The 15,415-nt window shown below is 62.8% G+C and overlaps 3 protein-coding genes across 7 annotated transcripts in view; 2 read left to right on the top strand and 1 right to left on the bottom strand.

Annotated features, from left to right (window-relative positions):
* Positions 1-7,646, top strand: part of SLC38A10 (solute carrier family 38 member 10) — a 37,347-nt gene extending 29,701 nt beyond the window's left edge. For 2 of the 3 annotated variants that reach the window (XM_074847344.1, XM_074847346.1), the window contains 5 exons: positions 129-608; positions 1,186-1,293; positions 4,067-4,246; positions 4,554-5,697; positions 5,808-7,646. In XM_074847344.1, the coding sequence (XP_074703445.1) occupies positions 129-608; positions 1,186-1,293; positions 4,067-4,246; positions 4,554-5,697; positions 5,808-5,823 (1,928 nt within the window). In that variant the 3' untranslated portion in view covers positions 5,824-7,646. The remainder of the gene's footprint in view (positions 1-128; positions 609-1,185; positions 1,294-4,066; positions 4,247-4,553; positions 5,698-5,807) is intronic. The other variant, XM_074847345.1, reaches the window with a different exon arrangement.
* A 645-nt stretch (positions 7,647-8,291) lies between these two features.
* On the bottom strand, positions 8,292-8,814 carry NDUFAF8 (NADH:ubiquinone oxidoreductase complex assembly factor 8). The gene is made up of 3 exons (XM_074847372.1): positions 8,684-8,814; positions 8,487-8,597; positions 8,292-8,394 (listed from the first exon to the last, which is right to left on the bottom strand). Exons 1-3 carry the CDS (start codon positions 8,762-8,764, stop codon positions 8,374-8,376), a joined length of 213 nt encoding a protein of 70 aa, XP_074703473.1. The 5' UTR covers positions 8,765-8,814; the 3' UTR covers positions 8,292-8,373.
* Positions 8,815-9,235: 421 nt separating this feature from the next.
* On the top strand, positions 9,236-15,369 carry TEPSIN (TEPSIN adaptor related protein complex 4 accessory protein). 3 transcript variants are annotated; one of them, XM_074847366.1, is made up of 13 exons: positions 9,236-9,325; positions 9,943-10,015; positions 10,238-10,329; positions 10,484-10,577; positions 10,799-10,866; positions 11,023-11,101; positions 11,486-11,557; positions 12,101-12,307; positions 12,438-12,612; positions 12,916-13,029; positions 13,776-13,867; positions 13,977-14,111; positions 14,407-15,369. In XM_074847366.1, exons 1-13 carry the CDS (start codon positions 9,284-9,286, stop codon positions 14,808-14,810), a joined length of 1,647 nt encoding a protein of 548 aa, XP_074703467.1. In that variant the 5' UTR covers positions 9,236-9,283; the 3' UTR covers positions 14,811-15,369. The 3 variants fall into 3 exon arrangements, with proteins under 3 accessions (XP_074703467.1, XP_074703465.1, XP_074703466.1); XM_074847364.1 differs by having other exon boundaries at positions 13,776-13,854; XM_074847365.1 differs by lacking the exon at positions 11,486-11,557 and having other exon boundaries at positions 13,776-13,854.
* The last annotated feature ends 46 nt before the right edge of the window (positions 15,370-15,415 follow it).

The following is a 15,415-nucleotide window of genomic DNA, read 5'->3' on the forward strand; positions in this document are numbered from 1 at the left end:
CCGAGGCTCGTTAGGAATGCAGCCTCCTGATGAGGCAGGGCTGAAACGGGGCAGCAGGTAGCTGGGGGTGCCTGTTGCTTTCTCCCGTCAGTCTCGAGCCCCCTGACCCTGCCTGTCGTCCGCCCTAGGGATTGCCCTGCCCGTGGGGGAAGCGCATCGCCACGAGCCACCCGTCCCACATGACGAAGTGGTGGTGGACATGGGGCGAGAGCGGGAGGAATCTGATGAGAACAAGCTCGTGCCTGGAGGAGCCGACGATCGTCTGCTGAAGCCGGCACTGGAGGAACCAGCCGCGCTGAATCCCCAGAAAGAGGCACTTGGCCCGAAACAAGGGAAGGAAGCAATTGCTGAGAGCCAACTGCGGGGAGGGACTGACGAGCCCGCTAAAAATCCGAAGAACGTCCTGGAGGTGATCGTGCAGCAGGATGGCAGGCTGCCACACAAAGAGCTGGAGCCAGACAAACAAGCGCTGGAAGCCAAGGCGCAAGCTGCCGCGTCGGACGGTGAGAAGAAAGCTGAGGCTGCAGGTGACAGGGAGAAATCAAAGCTCCAGCTCCCCAGGAAAGCAGAGGAGGCTGTGAAGTCTGTGGAGAAGGAAGCTGACCCTGGTAAGCTCCCTCCACGGTGGCTCGTCTGAACAAACTCTCCTCTTGGCCTGTAATCCCCCCCCTAGAGACTGGGCAATTTGGTTATTCCTACCTACACCCCAGTGTTTCCTTTTAATTTCACGAGATTAGCATGTGAGCGTGCACGGCCCCTTCAGCAGCTGTTGGGGAAAAGGGGGAATCTGGTGGCTTTGACAGCTACTGTAATATCTGTCAAACAGTTGTTTGCTAGCCTGCTAAATGTCAGGTGCCATGCTGTTCCTGTGCATCTCCGAACTCACTGGGGACACGGAGCCGGGAGATCTTGACAGGTAACACATTGCTAAGTGCCCGTCTAAAAGCTAGTTAGAACCGTTCTTGCATTTTAATTGGCTGAGGTAGTTAGTGCTGGCTCACTGCCACGAGTCTATAAGATTGTTAAATATTTTTTTTTATTACTTCCCTTGCAGTTATCGGGTTGAATATAAACTGTGCCGGCTCAGGCAGGGAGGGACAACGCAACGTGGAGTCATTTTAGAGAACATCTGCTGCCGGAGCATCCTTATTGACTGCAAAGGTCTGTCGATCTGTTTGTCCGCAGGTGAAAAGCAGGAGCTGCCGCTCCCGGACAGAGCGGATCAGCTGGAGCCGAGGGAGCTCCGAAACACCGAGGAGAAGCAGCAGGAGAACGTGGAGAGCAAGCTGGAGGGTGAGCGTGCGTCCCCGGGCTGTGCGGGGAGGGGAAGCTGGAGCTGTGAGCGCAGGATTTCTCTCTGTGGGAGGACGGTGCCAGCCGGCGCAGTTCTTGGCTCTTGCCAGCACATAGCTCGAGGCCGTAGTCACCTCCGCGCCGCAGCAATTAGTGCCTGTCTCCAGTGGGCTCAGGCCTGCGGCGCGGGCTGGCTGTTCCACGGCGCAGGGGCCGCTCGAGGACGTGAGTCACGCTGGCTCTGTGCTGGTGCTGAGCCCTTCCTCGGGCTGAGCTCGCTGCCTTCGGCCTCCGCCTCGCGAGAGGGGTGGGACCCCGAGCTCGGGCTGTGCGTGGCGGGTCCCGTGGCTCTTTGCTGTCCTGGTCCGGGGGTGATGGGAGTTTGGTCCGATGAGCGATGGCAGCGGGCGGGCTCTGCTCCTGGGGGGCATATCCCCGCTCCTGGGGGGCATATCCCCCTCCTCTTTGTTTAGTGGTTACATCTTGGTTTTCTGATTCTTTTCTTTCCATTCTGTGTTGCAACGGGACTTGAAAAACTGAGCGCAAAAAGCTTAGCGCTGGGTACGGACCGTGAAGAGACCCGAGTTTCCGTGGGGTTTTTTCCATCTCGGTCGATGCCGGGGATGCTCCCCCATGAGGGTGTCACCAAAAGGTGCTCTGGACTTGTTCTGCTCCTCTGCTCTGAGCTGAGCTCCATCCCCAGAGAGGGTGGAAAGGGTGAAAAGGCTTCACAGGAGCATGGTGGAGGGCGCGCAGCCCCCGCGATGCTCCCTGCAAACAGCTGCCTCGCCGGGACCATTGTTGGGTGCTCCGGGTGTATCTGCTCTGGGTACTTCCATTTTAGAACCGTTTAAGGTGTTTTTTATGAAGAATGCCTGTTAAAATCCAGCCCAAGCGCTGGCTGAGGCCTCCTTCCCCCACCATCAAAGGAGGAGGCGGGAGATAGCGTTGCCTTTTGTTTGTGTGGAAGAGGTGTGCTGCACAAATACAGGAGTTCCACGTGTTTGCAGAGCTCTCGGTGAGAAACGCTTTGATTTGGCGTTAAACCTTTGCCTGTGTGTGTTCAACCCAAACATTCCCAGGCCGAGCTGGGACCCGGCGGGCTCGGAGGGCGAGATAGTAGAAAGACTTCTGTTTTCATTGTTTATTCTGAGCAAAGTGCGAAAAATAAACAGATCTGGAGAAGTCAATTGCTCTCTTGAAAGGACTGAATTCCCCCTCGCAGCCCAGCTTTCTGTAAACGGAGTGGAAGGGGAATTCCAGGGGCCCTCAGCTAATAGTGCCATAATGTGAACTGGAAATATTTCTCTGTAATCACCTTGCGGGTGATTAGCGGGACAGGGGCAGGCAGTGCGTGCTGGAGGATTAACCTGGACAGCATCCCTTTTTAATTTAAATGGCATTTTACAGGCTGTTAATTTTGACATTATTTCCTGTGGGGTGTAATAGTCTAGAAACACCTTGAGTTTTGGAGGAAAGCTGCTTGCTGGTGGGGGAGGGAAGCGACACGCAGATACGACACAATACGTCTGCGTGTCTGTCCAGGTGGAGAAAAGGCAGCGACGTTTCCGTGCAGACCCGGGTCTCGTAGTTTGTGTGTGACGTGTCGCTTGCAGCGAGTGCATCCACGTGAGTCACTCCTGCTCGGCCCGAAACGCGCTCGTCTGCTTTGTGTGACTTCGTGGCTGCGAAGGGCAGGGCAGGGATTTCCTCCCGTCCCGTGGCGCGGGGAGCTGGGTTTTACTGTGGCTCGGCTCGGCGGGAGGTGGGGCTGCCTCTCTGCGCCGCCGTGGGTTCAACCTGCCTGACACCTGCGCGAGTACTCGGCCGTGAAACCTCTAATTGCTGCTGGGGATCGCGGCCCTTTCACTGTGCTCAAAGCCAGAAATTTCAGCAGGATCGTTCGGTGGGTGTTTTCCTGCCGTGGGCTGGGCTAGACCTTCACTTGGCTGAGCTGGGAGAAGAGACAACAGTGGCCTCTCATCACTCTGGCTGTAACCCAGGACTGGCTCCCTGAAAAGACCCAGCTCAGCCTCTGTACCTCACACATCGGGTCGATGTTTCCGTGTAGGTTTATCCCACTGCGGGGGGTGTCTCTCTCAGAGAGAGATCGTTCCCTCTGAGGGCAGCTCCCGGGGCTGTGCCTTAGCTGACTTCTTCCAGTTCCTCCTAAGATTTGCTGTTTGTGGCCTCTCCAGGCTTGGCTTAGCTGTGATGAAGTCTTCGCAGTGCATTCTGAGATGGTCTGGGTTTGAGAAGCCTGGCTGGTCTTGAGAGCTGCAGCAGCACTGGGGCTTCCCCAGGCACCGCAGGAGGCTTCAAAAGCAGCTCGTCTCGCTTGGGCCGCCGAGCCCCTCGCTCTCGACCGACTTCTGCCGGTCCTGTCCTCTTCCAGCTCCCGTGCCGAGCCGCCGCCTCGTCCTTCCTGCGCTGGGACCCCAGCAGACCTGCTCCCCTCTACCTTTTCTTCACGGCTTTTCTCCCTGAGCCATTAACGAGAGCTCAGTTTTGATCCCGCCACCCAAATCTTGGGAGGGCGACGTCCCGCGTGAGCCCGTGCGGTGGCGAGCGGCCAGGCCGGGCTCTCGGCAGGGGTACGGCGGAGCGGGGCCGCGTCCTTCCCCTCTCCTGGTGAGCGGGTGGTGTTTGCAGAGTAGGACCTTCCTGCCCAGGAAAACCCCTGCAGCCCCTCCAGCGCTGAGAAGATGATTAGTGAGGGATTTGGGTCGTGGATTTATTTTTGTTTTGCTTTCTTTTTTTTCTCCTTTTCTAGAAGTGGGACAGGCGAACCTGCTTGATCATGCTGTGCTGCTGCAGGTGATCAAAGAACAGCAGGTCCAGCAGAAGCAGCTACTTGACCAGCAGGCGAAACTGCTGGCTGTGATTGAAGAGCAGCACAAGGAGATCCACCAGCAAAGGCAGGAGGAGGGCGGAGAGGAGAAGCCAAAGCAAGGTAAGGACGTCACCAGAGAGCGTGAGCCCTCCGCGGCTGCTCCAAGCAGCTTTTAAAATCAGACAGAGAGAGCTCCGAGTCCCTTTGGCACGTGGCAGAGTCCGCTCTGCAAAGCCATTCCTGTGTCTGACCCCAGCCTCGGAGGGATAACGCAGGGGATAACGCTCTCCCCCGCGCTGGACCTGTTCTCCTGTGTGGCCGTTGATCTCTTCTCCTGTCCCCCATTGTGCAGAACGTGGTGGCAGGAGAAGGGGGTCTCTCTCGCTTGTAAGAAAAAAGCTTTTCTGTGTCTTTTTTTGTTCTGCAGCAGAAACACAGCAGGAGCCCGCTGCGCCTTTCTCCAAGAGCAAGGAGGACGAGGGCCTCGGGGCTAAGCAAGAAGCTGCTGCAAAGCTGCTCAGCAAAGAGCTGCTGGAGCACCCTGCGCCAGGCCCGGGCCGGCAGCCTGCTGACTCCATGGAGCAGCACAGGGGGGCTGCAGGAAAGCTGGAAGAGGCTGGGCACAGGCGTGAGATTCCCGGGGTTCCTCCCAAGGAGCGGAAGGTGCTGCCACAGGAGAATGACAGAGCTGTTAAAAATCCAGCGGAGAACTGGGATCCCCTTCACGGGGATGCCCAACGCATTCCAGCAGCCAGAAACCACCTAGAAAAGAAACCCTTGGCGGAGGATTTAGGAGGAGATCGTGAAGCCAAAGCTGGAAGAGACGTCCACGAGAAGAAGAATTCCCTGAAAGCTGTGGAAGTAGCTACAGCTCCCATCCAAAGAGAACAGCTGGGGGCTGCCAAAGTTCAGGGAAAGAGTCTGGAAAGAGACTCAGGAATAGACCTTAAAGCCAAAGCACTGAGTCAGGTGGAGCCCAAAGACCTGGCAGTGGCGCTGGGCTCCTCCAGAGTGGCAGCGAGCGAGCAGCGCCTGCGGGAGCCTCGGGGAGGTGCAGACGCCGAGGGAGCTGAGGGTGCTGGCGGGCGGCAGCGGGACTCGCACAGGGACCTGCCTGGCAGAGGGGATGTAAAGGAAGAAGCTCCTCGAGAGAACGTGGTGGACGAGGCCCAGGACCCGCAGGGAGGTCTGCGGAGCAAGCAGAGGCACGGTGACGGGGCGTTCTCCAACGATGCTGAGAAGAAACCAGGCCCTGAGAAAGGGTCTGAGAAAGGAGCAGCTGCCCAGGGGGACCAGAAACTGGACCTCGACGTCAAACCGAACCGTGACCTGAAACTGCAGGCGGACCTGGACCTCCGCCGGAGGAGACGGGACCTGCTGCCTCCCGAGGAGGAGGAAGAGGAGGCTGCGCAGGGGGCGGGGGTCTTCATTGGCCTCAACCCCCTTCCAGATGTGAAAGTAAACGACCTCCGGAGCGCTCTAGAGACACGATTAAACCAAGTTGCGGAGGGGGCTCAGCAGGTGGTCCACAGCCGGCAGATCAAGCAGATGACGCAGGCGGACGGGAGCGTGTGAGCGGGGTGGTCGTGCTCGGTGGGTGGCTGCGGGTGTTGGCGGGGCTGAGGAGCTCCGGGGGGAAGGTTCGACTCCACCAGCTGGTTTTTTGGCCGCTGTCGCTCAGGCAGGGGTTGGTCTGAGCCAGCAGCACTTTGCCGGACGCAGCGCTTGGGCCCACGCGATCTCCTCGGACCTGCGAGCACCGTCCAGGGGACCGGCGGCTTCTCGAGTCTCTGCCATGGCAGCACCTCCCTGCGCGTGCCCGAGGAGCTGGCAACCGTGAAAGAAAAGCTTGTCCCGCTGTCCTCTGGCTTTCAGAGGTTGCCACCTGCCTTGGTTCCCTGCCAGACCAGCTTCCAAGGACCTTTTTCAACATCTCATCCATATCGAATTGCCTTCTCCATCCGGCTCCCGACCCCCGAAGCGAGGTGGGTTCTCCGCGAGGTTCCTCTGCCCGTGTGGGGCTTCGGGAGAGGGGACCTGGGGACCGAGGCCTCGCGGGAAGGGCTTTATTCTGGGGAAGCATCAAGTCATGAGTTGAGGACCAGCTTAGCCAATTGCTTTGGTGTTTCTCTTGAAATGGGAGCTGTTAGTCTTGCATGTTTAGGAGATAGTTGTGGTTTAGGAACCTAGTTTAGTAGAAACGCTGCCTTAAACGGGCACAACTGCTGCTGTTGTGCTGCCTCTACTCCCAGGGATTTAATTGGTTGGCCACACACTAGCAATAACACGGGGCTTTGCTCTCGCCACCCTCCCCGGATGCTCAACTCTCATCTGTGCTTTCAAGCTTGACTTCTCCTGTCCAAAGTGCATTATGAAGCTCAACCCCGGGGGCTGCAGACTGCCCCCCACCCCCTTCCCAAACCAGCTGGATTTTTCTGCAAGAGATGACTAATTTGGGAACAAAAGACGCGGCTTAGAAGGGCGGACTCGGGGGCTTGGCTCGAGCATACCTACCTCTTCTCTCTGTAACGCGGTGGAGCGTGTTTGTTTTGTGCGTTCTTCCCAGCCCCCCTCTGCGCTGCATTTTCCATCCATAGATGTCAGGACTCCGCCCCTGGAAATATATTTTATGAGGGAGGAAGGGAAGAGCTGCTTTGAGAGCCCTGGTTCGTTTCAGGCTCCCAGACAGTGATTCATCCCTTTGTGTTTTTTTTTGTGTTTTTACATCCTGACTTGCGAATGTACGAAATCGAATCCCAAAGCTCTCACTAGAATGGCTGAAATTTCCCAGCCTGGAGTCTACAGACCTCATCACTGTGGTGGTTTTTATATCCGTCTCTCAACGTGTCTTTGGTAAATTAGCCTCGTCGAGTTCGTGTCCGATGGGACCTTGCAGAGCCGGGGTCGTTATCGGACACACGGGACTGTCACAGCGGTTCGGGTCACTCGGGAACTCTGCTGCCGCCTGCCCGGGACGTGTGCCCGTTGCTCAAAGGACGTCGTCTTAATTTCTCATTAAAATGACACAGAGCCACAGGGCAACGGCCACGGACTCGGGCGTACTTCAGGAGGACCACCCGCGCCACATCCCCACGCCTGTCATGGCCTTAACCCTCAGGACCCCCCATCGTACCAGCCAGCTTCGCCATTACGCCGTCCGAAAGCACAATAACGTGGCCGCGTCACGGCGGGGAGGCGGGTCCCGGTGTCGTCCCCTGCGGCACCGACCAGCCTTTCTAAAGCGAGAGGGAGCTGGATTTGCCCTTTTTCGCCGTTTCCTGCCTGCCAGGGGCTGGCTGCGCGGGCAGGGTGAGGGCAGGCTCCCGCCCCGCGCTGCCAGACCTGCCTGTGGCTGTTGGCGTTGAGTTGGTGTGAACGCAGAAGGACCAAAGATGCCGCTGCCCTTCCTCGGCGGCGGGGAAAGGCGCAGCCCCCCCACGCCGGGCTGGAAGGCGGCCGGAGCTGCATCAGAGCGGAGGGAAGGCTGAGCTGATCAATAAAATAAGCTGAAGCATTTTGATCCGAAGTCTCTTTTTTTAAATTAAAAAAAAGAATCTGGAAGCCTTACTCAGGCCCTGGGGCTTTGCTCTGTGCCCGCGGGGAGTTTCGCTGCTGAAGGAAAAGCGGTTTTTGTGCTTTCCTCGGGCTTTTCTCCTCCCGGCCGCTGCTGGGGATGAGGCCGCGATCCTGCCGCTGCCCTCGCGCACGGGGCCTGGTTTGGGGAGAAATACGTCTGATTTGGCATTCAGGGGATCGAGCAGCTGCAGCAGAGCCGCTGCCAGAGCGGGAGCCTTCGGCAGCGGGTGGCGGGGATGCGGGGCCGCCGCCCCGGGGCACCCGGTGTCCGTCTGTCGCCTGCGCAGAGCTCGGCACCGGCGGCTCCTGCTGCCGGGAATTTGGTTGTGGCGTGAAAATAGAGGTGGGAAATGGGTCCGAATGTGGGGCCGCGGCTGGAGAGAGGAGGAAGGGGGCGGGGAAGGGGCTGCTCTCCCCAGGCCGGGGAGCTCAGGGGAGGGTTTCGGTCTCCGTTCTGCGACCCGGGGCCGCTTGGCCCGGCGCTGCTCCCGGGGCTGCCCGAGCCGGGGGCTGCCCCGAGGCCGGGGGCTCCGCCAGTTGCCTCCGGCCCCGCCTCGCTCTTTATTCTGTAATTTAAGGACGAACCGGGTCGGGTTGGAAAAGTTTTTATTTTCCCGAAGCGTCTCCAGGTCTGTGCGCGGGGTGAGGGGCGCCGGGGCCGGTACCGCGGGTCACTTCGGCGTCGTTTTCGCCTGCAAAGAGTCGCGGTTCAGGCCGGGATGAGGCCCCGGAGACCGCCGGGGCCGCTCCACCCCGCCCCGCCGGGCCGGGCACCAGGACGTACCGCCCGGGCGAAGCAGTCCTGCAGCGCCCGGAACTCCTCCAGGCAGGCGTCCCGCCGCAGCTCCGCCGGCCCGGCCGCCGCCGCGGCCACGCACCGGCCGTAGGCAGCCGCCTGCGGGGAACGACAGAAAACCGGAGCGGGGCGCCGGGATCGCCGGGCCCCCCCCCCCCTCCCGGAGCCGCCCCCCGCGGCCCCACCTGCTCCCCGCAGCCCGCCAGCAGCGCCGGGAACCGCCGCAGCCGCGCCCGCGCCCGCACCCAGACACCCCGACCCGACATCACCGCCGCCGCCTCACGGCCTGGGCGCCGCCATGGCGGAGCAACGGCGATTGGCCGCCCGGTCCGCTCATCAAAAGCGTTGCGCCCTCGCATTGGACGCTGATGGATGCCCGCCTCCAGGGCTCGTCGATAGGTGAATAGGAACGCCTATCAAAGCGAATTGGCTCTCTGATTGGGTAATGGAGGAAGGTCGTCCCCCCGGCCTTTTTGGGTTGGTCAGATCGGCCCAGCGAAAGCGTGGATTGGTCACACGAGGCACCCGCCTCCCAAGCCCCTGCTGATTGGTCGCTCGTCGCCTGTAGCTCTGATTGGTGGAGGTGCCTGTTGTTTACTTCCCGTCTGCCGCCCTTTTGCCGCCGGCGTCAGTCTTGGCGGCCGCTTCCGCCCGGAGCTCCGCCCTCCCTCTCTGATGACTGGCTGAGCGGCAGCGTCTCTCATTCTCATTGGTTCATAGAGACTTCCGGGGGGCGGAGCCGAGAGGCTGTTTTCGCGTCGGGCAGGGCCGGTGCCGGCAGTGTCATGGCGGCGCCGCTGAGAGACCGGTTGAGTTTCCTGAGCCGGGTACGGGCCGGGGCCGGGGCCGGGGCCGGGGCCGGGGCCGGAGTGGGAGTGGGAGTGGGAGTGGGAGTGGGAGTGTGGGGGGCTGCCTAGAGCGTGATGTCACTCCGCCACCCGTGATGTCATGGCTGCACCTTCCCACCTCCTATGCTCTCCGGCCCCAGGGCCCCTCGGCCTTGCCGTGGCACCCTCCCCCCCTTACTCTCTGATGTCACAGCCGTGACGTAACTTATCTCGGGGGCTGTGGTGTCAGGGCAGCGCTGTGGTCTCACCGGGGTGGGCGTGGGGGGCTTCTGCATTGGCTTCAGGCGGTGCTGGTGGGGCTCGAGGGGGTCCAGCCCCATCCAGGCTCGGGCCTGGCCCCTCTCACACCAGCCTTCCTCCTCCTCTTCCTCCTCCTCTTCCTCCTCCTCTTCCTCCTCCTCTTCCTCCTCCTCTTCCTCCTCCTCTTCCTCCTCCTCTTCCTCCTCCTCTTCCTCCTCCTCTTCCTCCTCCTCTTCCTCCTCCTCTTCCTCCTCCTCTTCCTCCTCCTCTTCCTCCTCCTCTTCCTCCTCCTCTTCCTCCTCCTCTTCCTCCTCCTCTTCCTCCTCCTCTTCCTCCTCCTCTTCCTCCTCCTCCAGCTGCCGGTGCTGCTGAGGGGCACGGCAGACGACGACGTCCCCTGCCCCGGGTACCTGTTTGAGGAGATCGCCAGTATCCTTCTGGGGAGAATGGAGGGGCCCGGGGTGGGGGGTGATCCCCGGGGCTGCTCCAGGCTGTGGGGGCCGGGGTGGGTGCGGGAGGCCCGCGGGGTGGCCACAGGCCCCCGGTGTGGCTGGGGCTGGAGGGGAGAGGTGCTGGCAACTGTGGGGGGGGTGGGTGGGAGCTGCTGCAGTCCCAGTTGGAGGGAGCAGGATCCCTAACCCCCCGCCCCAGAGATCTCCCACGAGTCGCCCGGCAGCAGCCAGTGCCTGCTGGAGTATCTCCTCAACCGGCTGCAGAGCAACTCCTGCCACGTCAAGCTGAAGGTAGGTGGTGAGCGGGGGTGGCTGCTGCGGGGCTCCCCCGGCTGCAGAGGAGCCCCGAGGCCAGGGTGATAGGCCAGAGTGCATCTGGGGTCAGGACTGGGGCTGTTGGGGCAGCCGCAGCTTGGCCTTCTCACCCTGAGCCCTGCGTCCGCAGGTGCTGAAGATCCTGCTGCACACATGCACCCAGGGCTCCCCCCAGTTCGTCCTGCAGCTGAAGAGGAACGCCTGCTTCATCCGGGAGGCGGCAGGTAATGGGGTGAGGAGTGGGAGAGCCGGGGCAGGAGGGGGGGGTGCATCCCTGCGTGGTGCTGGAGAACCCAGCTGGGCTGTGAGTGAGAGCCCAGGGTGGCTCCTGCCTGTGGGGGCTGCTCCAGAGGCCGAGCACTGGCCGGGGCCGGGGTCCTGCCCCATCCTGCCTCGTGCCTGGGAGCTGAGCATCCCCCAGCCCTCCTGACCTTGTGCCTTGCAGTGTTCGCTGGGCCCCCAGACCCCCTCCATGGCAACAGCTTGAACCAGAAGGTCCGGGCAGCCGCGCAGGTGAGTGCTGGCCCCTTTCCCCCTGTGCCGGGCGAACTGCTCGAGCCCTGTCTGATGCAACAGGGCAGCTCTGCCTCCCACACCCCCGTACTGGGGCCTGTCTGGGGTGCCCGGTGCTCCCCAGCTCTCTGCCCACACCCCTGTCTCTCCTGGCAGGACTTGGCCAGCGTTATCTTTTCGGATGCACCGCTCCCCCAGCCTGCCGTGCTGCCTGCCCGTCCCCTGCCTCCCGCGGGTAAGTGCAGGCCCCTCATGGGCCCAGTCATCTTCCACGGGCCGTGCTGGCAGCACCAGGATAGTCCCTTCGGCTGGAGCTGTGGGTGTGCAGGGGGTCTGCTTGCCAGAGGGGATGGTGGAGGTGAGGGCAGGGTGCCACAGGCCATGGTGCCAGGTGCCTGGCAGCTTCCCCTGCCCCATCACGGGCCCCAGCACTGCTCGCTGGGGGCGTCCTGGCCAGAGCAGGCTGCAGGGTACTGTGTCAGAGGGAAACACATGCCCGGGTCCTAGCAACTCCTGGCTGCCCCAGGCACTCCTCTGTTCTTGCAAGGGGGAGGAACAGCAGCAGAGGGGGACCTCGAATGCCTCTTCTCCCTCTGAACGTGCCTTGTGCCTCCCCCAGGCATGGGCTCTAGCCCCAGCCCCTGCGGCTCCCTGCAAGGATTTGGCTTCAGCAGTGAGAAAAGCGGCTCCAGTAAGTCCTTGGCTGTGCCCTCGCCTGGTGCTGCCCCTCACCCTGCGTCAGTCCCCTGCTCGGCACTGCCCTGCCTGCATGCCACAACGCCCCAGCCCTGGGGGTCCTGCCTGAGGTTAGACCAGGCTCCCAGCGTTCAGAGATGCCTAACCTGATTGCCAGCTCTCTGGGTGGGTGTTTCTGGGCAACTCAGCACAGAAAGCCTTTGTTTTGTTTAGCTCTCCCCTTTCCCAAGCTGTCTGATGGGCGCTGGGACTGGCAGCATGGCCGTGGGGCTGGCAGTGGGGGGCTCTGCCAGGTCCTTCCCTGCTGCGAGGTGTGACAGGGACGTGGGCTTGTGCCCTGTGGCCCGTCCCGGTAGCTCCCAGGTCTTCCTCACCCACCTTGTCCAGCTAAAAGTCTGGGCTGTGCCTGGAACCCAGTTGCCAGGGCCTCTCCTCTCTGCTGTCAGGCCCCCACTGTCCCCTTATGACACCCTGCGTGGCGGTGGGTGCCGGGAGGGGTTGGGTTGGGCTCCCCAGGAAACCTCTGGCCTTTCCCCAGCTTCGACGGGCGAAGCCCTGCTCAGCACCATCCAGCGAGCGGCCGAAGCAGTGGCCCACGCTGTGCTCCCCTCCCCGGAGGGGCCCCGGCCTTGCCGCGGGGAGCTCCGCGAGGACGCCTACGAGCCCGTGAGAGCCCCCTCACCCGCCAGGAGCCCAGCCGGGGCTGTGAAGCCACCAGCAGCCACCTCAGCGCACAGCACCCGAGGTAGGCACACCCCCCTCCCCCCAACCACTGGGCTGGGGTGGCTAGCAGCTGCTGGGGGGGGCCTGGGGGGGTCCCTGGGAGGTTCTGGGGCTGGTTTGGGGGTCAAACCTTGCCGCTGCTGTCCCTGCAGGGAGCCACCAGCCGGGGCTGGCCGGGGGCGGCTGGGAGGAGGCGGACAGCGGACACAGCTCCCAGGACTCCTCGCAGGGGAACGGCGAGTTGAGCCGCACCTCCGACTCCTGCAGCAAATCGGGCAGCGACAGCCACTCCGGGGCCAGCCGGGAGCTGGCCCACGTGGCCGAGAGGTGAGAATGGGGCTGTGGGGACCCCCCATTTCCCTGGGGCTTTCTGAGATGGTTCCCTCATCTCCAGGAACAGTGCCCTCGTTTTCCACACCATTAATTTGAGTCCCCTGGCACTGCCGGGCTGAGTTCTCCCTGGTGTGTTTGGCCTCCCAGGACGGGCAGCCTGCGGGTGGGCAGAGCCACGGGCAGGGGAGCTGATGTGGGAGGGATTCCCTACCCACAGGAGGGTGGCAGGGTCTGCACTGGGACCCCAGGAAGGAGCAGAGCTGTCCCCTGTCCCCACCAAAGTATGTCCCCGAGCAGGGTGGACGCTGACAGCCTGGGCGACTGCGTGCGGGAGGTGAGCCTGGTGTCGGTGCTGACCCGCGGTGCCAGGGTCTTCCTCACCAGGGAGGAAGCACAGCACTTCGTCAAGGAGTAAGTACCCGAGGCGAACGCTCCCCAGGACCGTGGGTGCTGGGGAGGGCTGCGGGGGCTTCGAGGGGCAGCCTGAGCTGCCTCTCACCCTTGTGCTCGGCACTGGTGAGGCCACCCCTCGATGAGTGGGTTCAGTTTTGGGCCCCTCACGCCAAAAAGGCCATTGAATGACTCGAGCGTGGCCAGAGAAGGGCAACGGAGCTGGTGCAGGGTCTGGAGCACAGGTCTGATGGGGAGCGGCTGAGGGAACTGGGGGGGTTTAGTGTGGAGAAGAGGAGGCTGAGGGGAGACCTCCTGGCCCTCTGCAACTCCCTGAAAGGAGGGTGCAGAGAGGGGGGATGAGTCTCTTGAGCCAAGGAACCAGCGCCAGGACAAGAGGGAACGGCCTCAAGCTGCGCCAGGGCAGGGTCAGACTGGCTCTTAGGAAGGATTTCTTTGCAGAAGGGGTTGTTGGGCGTTGGAATGGGCTGCCCAGGGCAGGGGGGGAGTCCCCATCCCTGGAGGGGTTGAAGAGTCGGGTTGACCCAGCGCTGAGGGATCTGGTGGAGTTGGGAACGGTCAGGGTGAGGTTCATGGTTGGACTGGAGGAGCTTCAGGGGCTTTTCCAACCGAGGTGATTCTGTGATTCACCCCCCTGACTGCCCCTGCGTGGATCTCTGGGGCTGAATCGCTGCCAGGCAGGAGGGCAGCAGGTTCCCGGGGCTGCAGGTGCTGTGTGTGGCCGTAACCCCTTTCCCCTCGGCCAGGTGCGGGCTCCTGAACTGTGAGGTGGTGCTGGAGCTGCTGAGCCGGGCGCTGGAGGACCCCAGCGACAGCGTCCGCATGGTGAGCGCACGCGGTGGGTGCGGTGTGGAGGGACGGGGAGGGGAAGAAGTGTGGCTGAGCCGGGGTGTTCCGGTGTCTGTCTGTCTGTCCTGCCCGGCTCAGCCGCGCTCTCCTCCCCGCAGAGGTCCATGTGCGCCATCTCCTCCCTCATGTGCTCCGACCTGCTCTCCCTGGACCAGATCTTTGCCGTCACACGGCAGCACCTGCAGCAGCTCAGCCAAGGCAGCCCCGGCCCTGTCGCCAACCGAGCAACCAAGGTGAGTCCTGGCACGTCCCTGTGCCCTCTCCTCAGGGTGAGCAGCTCCTGGGGATTGTCCTGCCCATCCTCGGGGATACGGGGTGGTTCCGTGAGTGTCCCAGAGGGGTGGGAATTGTCCTCCTCTCCCGGGAGCAGGGAGCCGTGGCAGGGTTTGATTTTTCCCTCCCCAGGAGGCAAAGCTGAGCCCTGGGAGGGGACACTGGGGCTGATCCCCAGCACTGGGGAGGGGTGCCGGGGCCAGGCCCCCTTCCTGCTGCTACTCTGACTCCCACCCGTCCCACTCCTCCTCCCAGATCCTGCGGCAGTTCGAGGCTCTCTGCAGAGACCAGCCCTCCCCCAAGAGCACCCGCTCGGCCTCCGACCCCTCTGCCCTCACCGTGGGCTCAGCCCCGTGCGCCGGGGACCTGCTGACAGACATCCCTCCCCTGGCAGGCGAGAGCATCCTCACCCCCCTGAGCACGGCCCCACTCCCCGTAGCCGTGCCGGCCCACACCGAGGAACAGGGGCTGGAAGCGGAGCCCCACGGGCAGCCCGGGGCCGTGGTGCCATCCTGTCCCTGCGAGCGGGAGGTGGCGAGCAGGCTGGCAGGGGACGTGGCGGCTGCCCCTGTGCCCTCCCGCAGCCTCTCCCTCTTCGCTGGTATGGAGCTGGTGGCTCGTCCCGGCGCCGTGCTCTGCCCAGACTCTCCCCCAGCTGAGCCGCGGACGCTGTCCCGGCCTGAGGATGGACAAAGGGACGCAGAGGGCAGCCGACAGCCCTCAGCCTTTGCTTTTCTCAACATGTAGCTGCTGTCGGGCTCCCGGGGGGCTGCGGGGGCTTTGCCCTCCCTCCCCGCGGGGCCTGTCCGTGCCACGGCTCCTTGGGGGGCTTGTCTGCGGGCTCCGGCTGCTCCCCCACTGGGACCCCACTCCCCTTTGGGGAAAAACAAAAGGGGTGAGGGAAGGGGGCTGCCGGGGGGCCACGGGCTGTGAAATAGCCACGGGGGCCAGGGCTTCCATAAGGTTATAATGTCCCGCTCACTGATTTTTGGGGTTTTGTTGCCAAAAGTCCCTGGTTTCCTGGAGCTGGCCGCTGGCCCCCCTCGCTCGGCTGGGCTGTGCGGGGGAACCGAGGCGGAGCTGGGGGTGGGGGGCGGTTTGGGTACCCTGGCACGGCCCTGGGGTGCTCCTGGGTGACCCAGAGCCTGCGGCTGGGGCGGGAGAAGGCGCCGTCCCAGGGGGGCCGGGACCCACCAATAAACCCCGCGCTCGCCTCTGGGAACTTGCGACTTCTTCCTGCGCCGCTGCTGGGGCCTCCCCCGCG

Source organism: Strix aluco, chromosome 21, assembly GCF_031877795.1.
Source record: "Strix aluco isolate bStrAlu1 chromosome 21, bStrAlu1.hap1, whole genome shotgun sequence".
Classification (NCBI taxonomy): Eukaryota; Metazoa; Chordata; class Aves; order Strigiformes; family Strigidae; genus Strix; species Strix aluco.

Coding starts and splice junctions, on each gene's coding strand:
- NDUFAF8 (XM_074847372.1), bottom strand. CDS start 8,764: ATGTCGGGTCGGGGTGTCTGGGTGCGGGCGCGGGCGCGGCTGCGGCGG. Junction 8,598..8,683: donor TGGCGGGCTGCGGGGAGCAG/GTGGGGCCGCGG, acceptor CGTTCCCCGCAG/GCGGCTGCCTACGGCCGGTG. Junction 8,395..8,486: donor AGGACTGCTTCGCCCGGGCG/GTACGTCCTGGT, acceptor GACTCTTTGCAG/GCGAAAACGACGCCGAAGTG.
- TEPSIN (XM_074847364.1), top strand. CDS start 9,284: ATGGCGGCGCCGCTGAGAGACCGGTTGAGTTTCCTGAGCCGG. Junction 10,016..10,237: donor CCTGTTTGAGGAGATCGCCA/GTATCCTTCTGG, acceptor CCCCCGCCCCAG/AGATCTCCCACGAGTCGCCC. Junction 12,308..12,437: donor CTCAGCGCACAGCACCCGAG/GTAGGCACACCC, acceptor CTGTCCCTGCAG/GGAGCCACCAGCCGGGGCTG.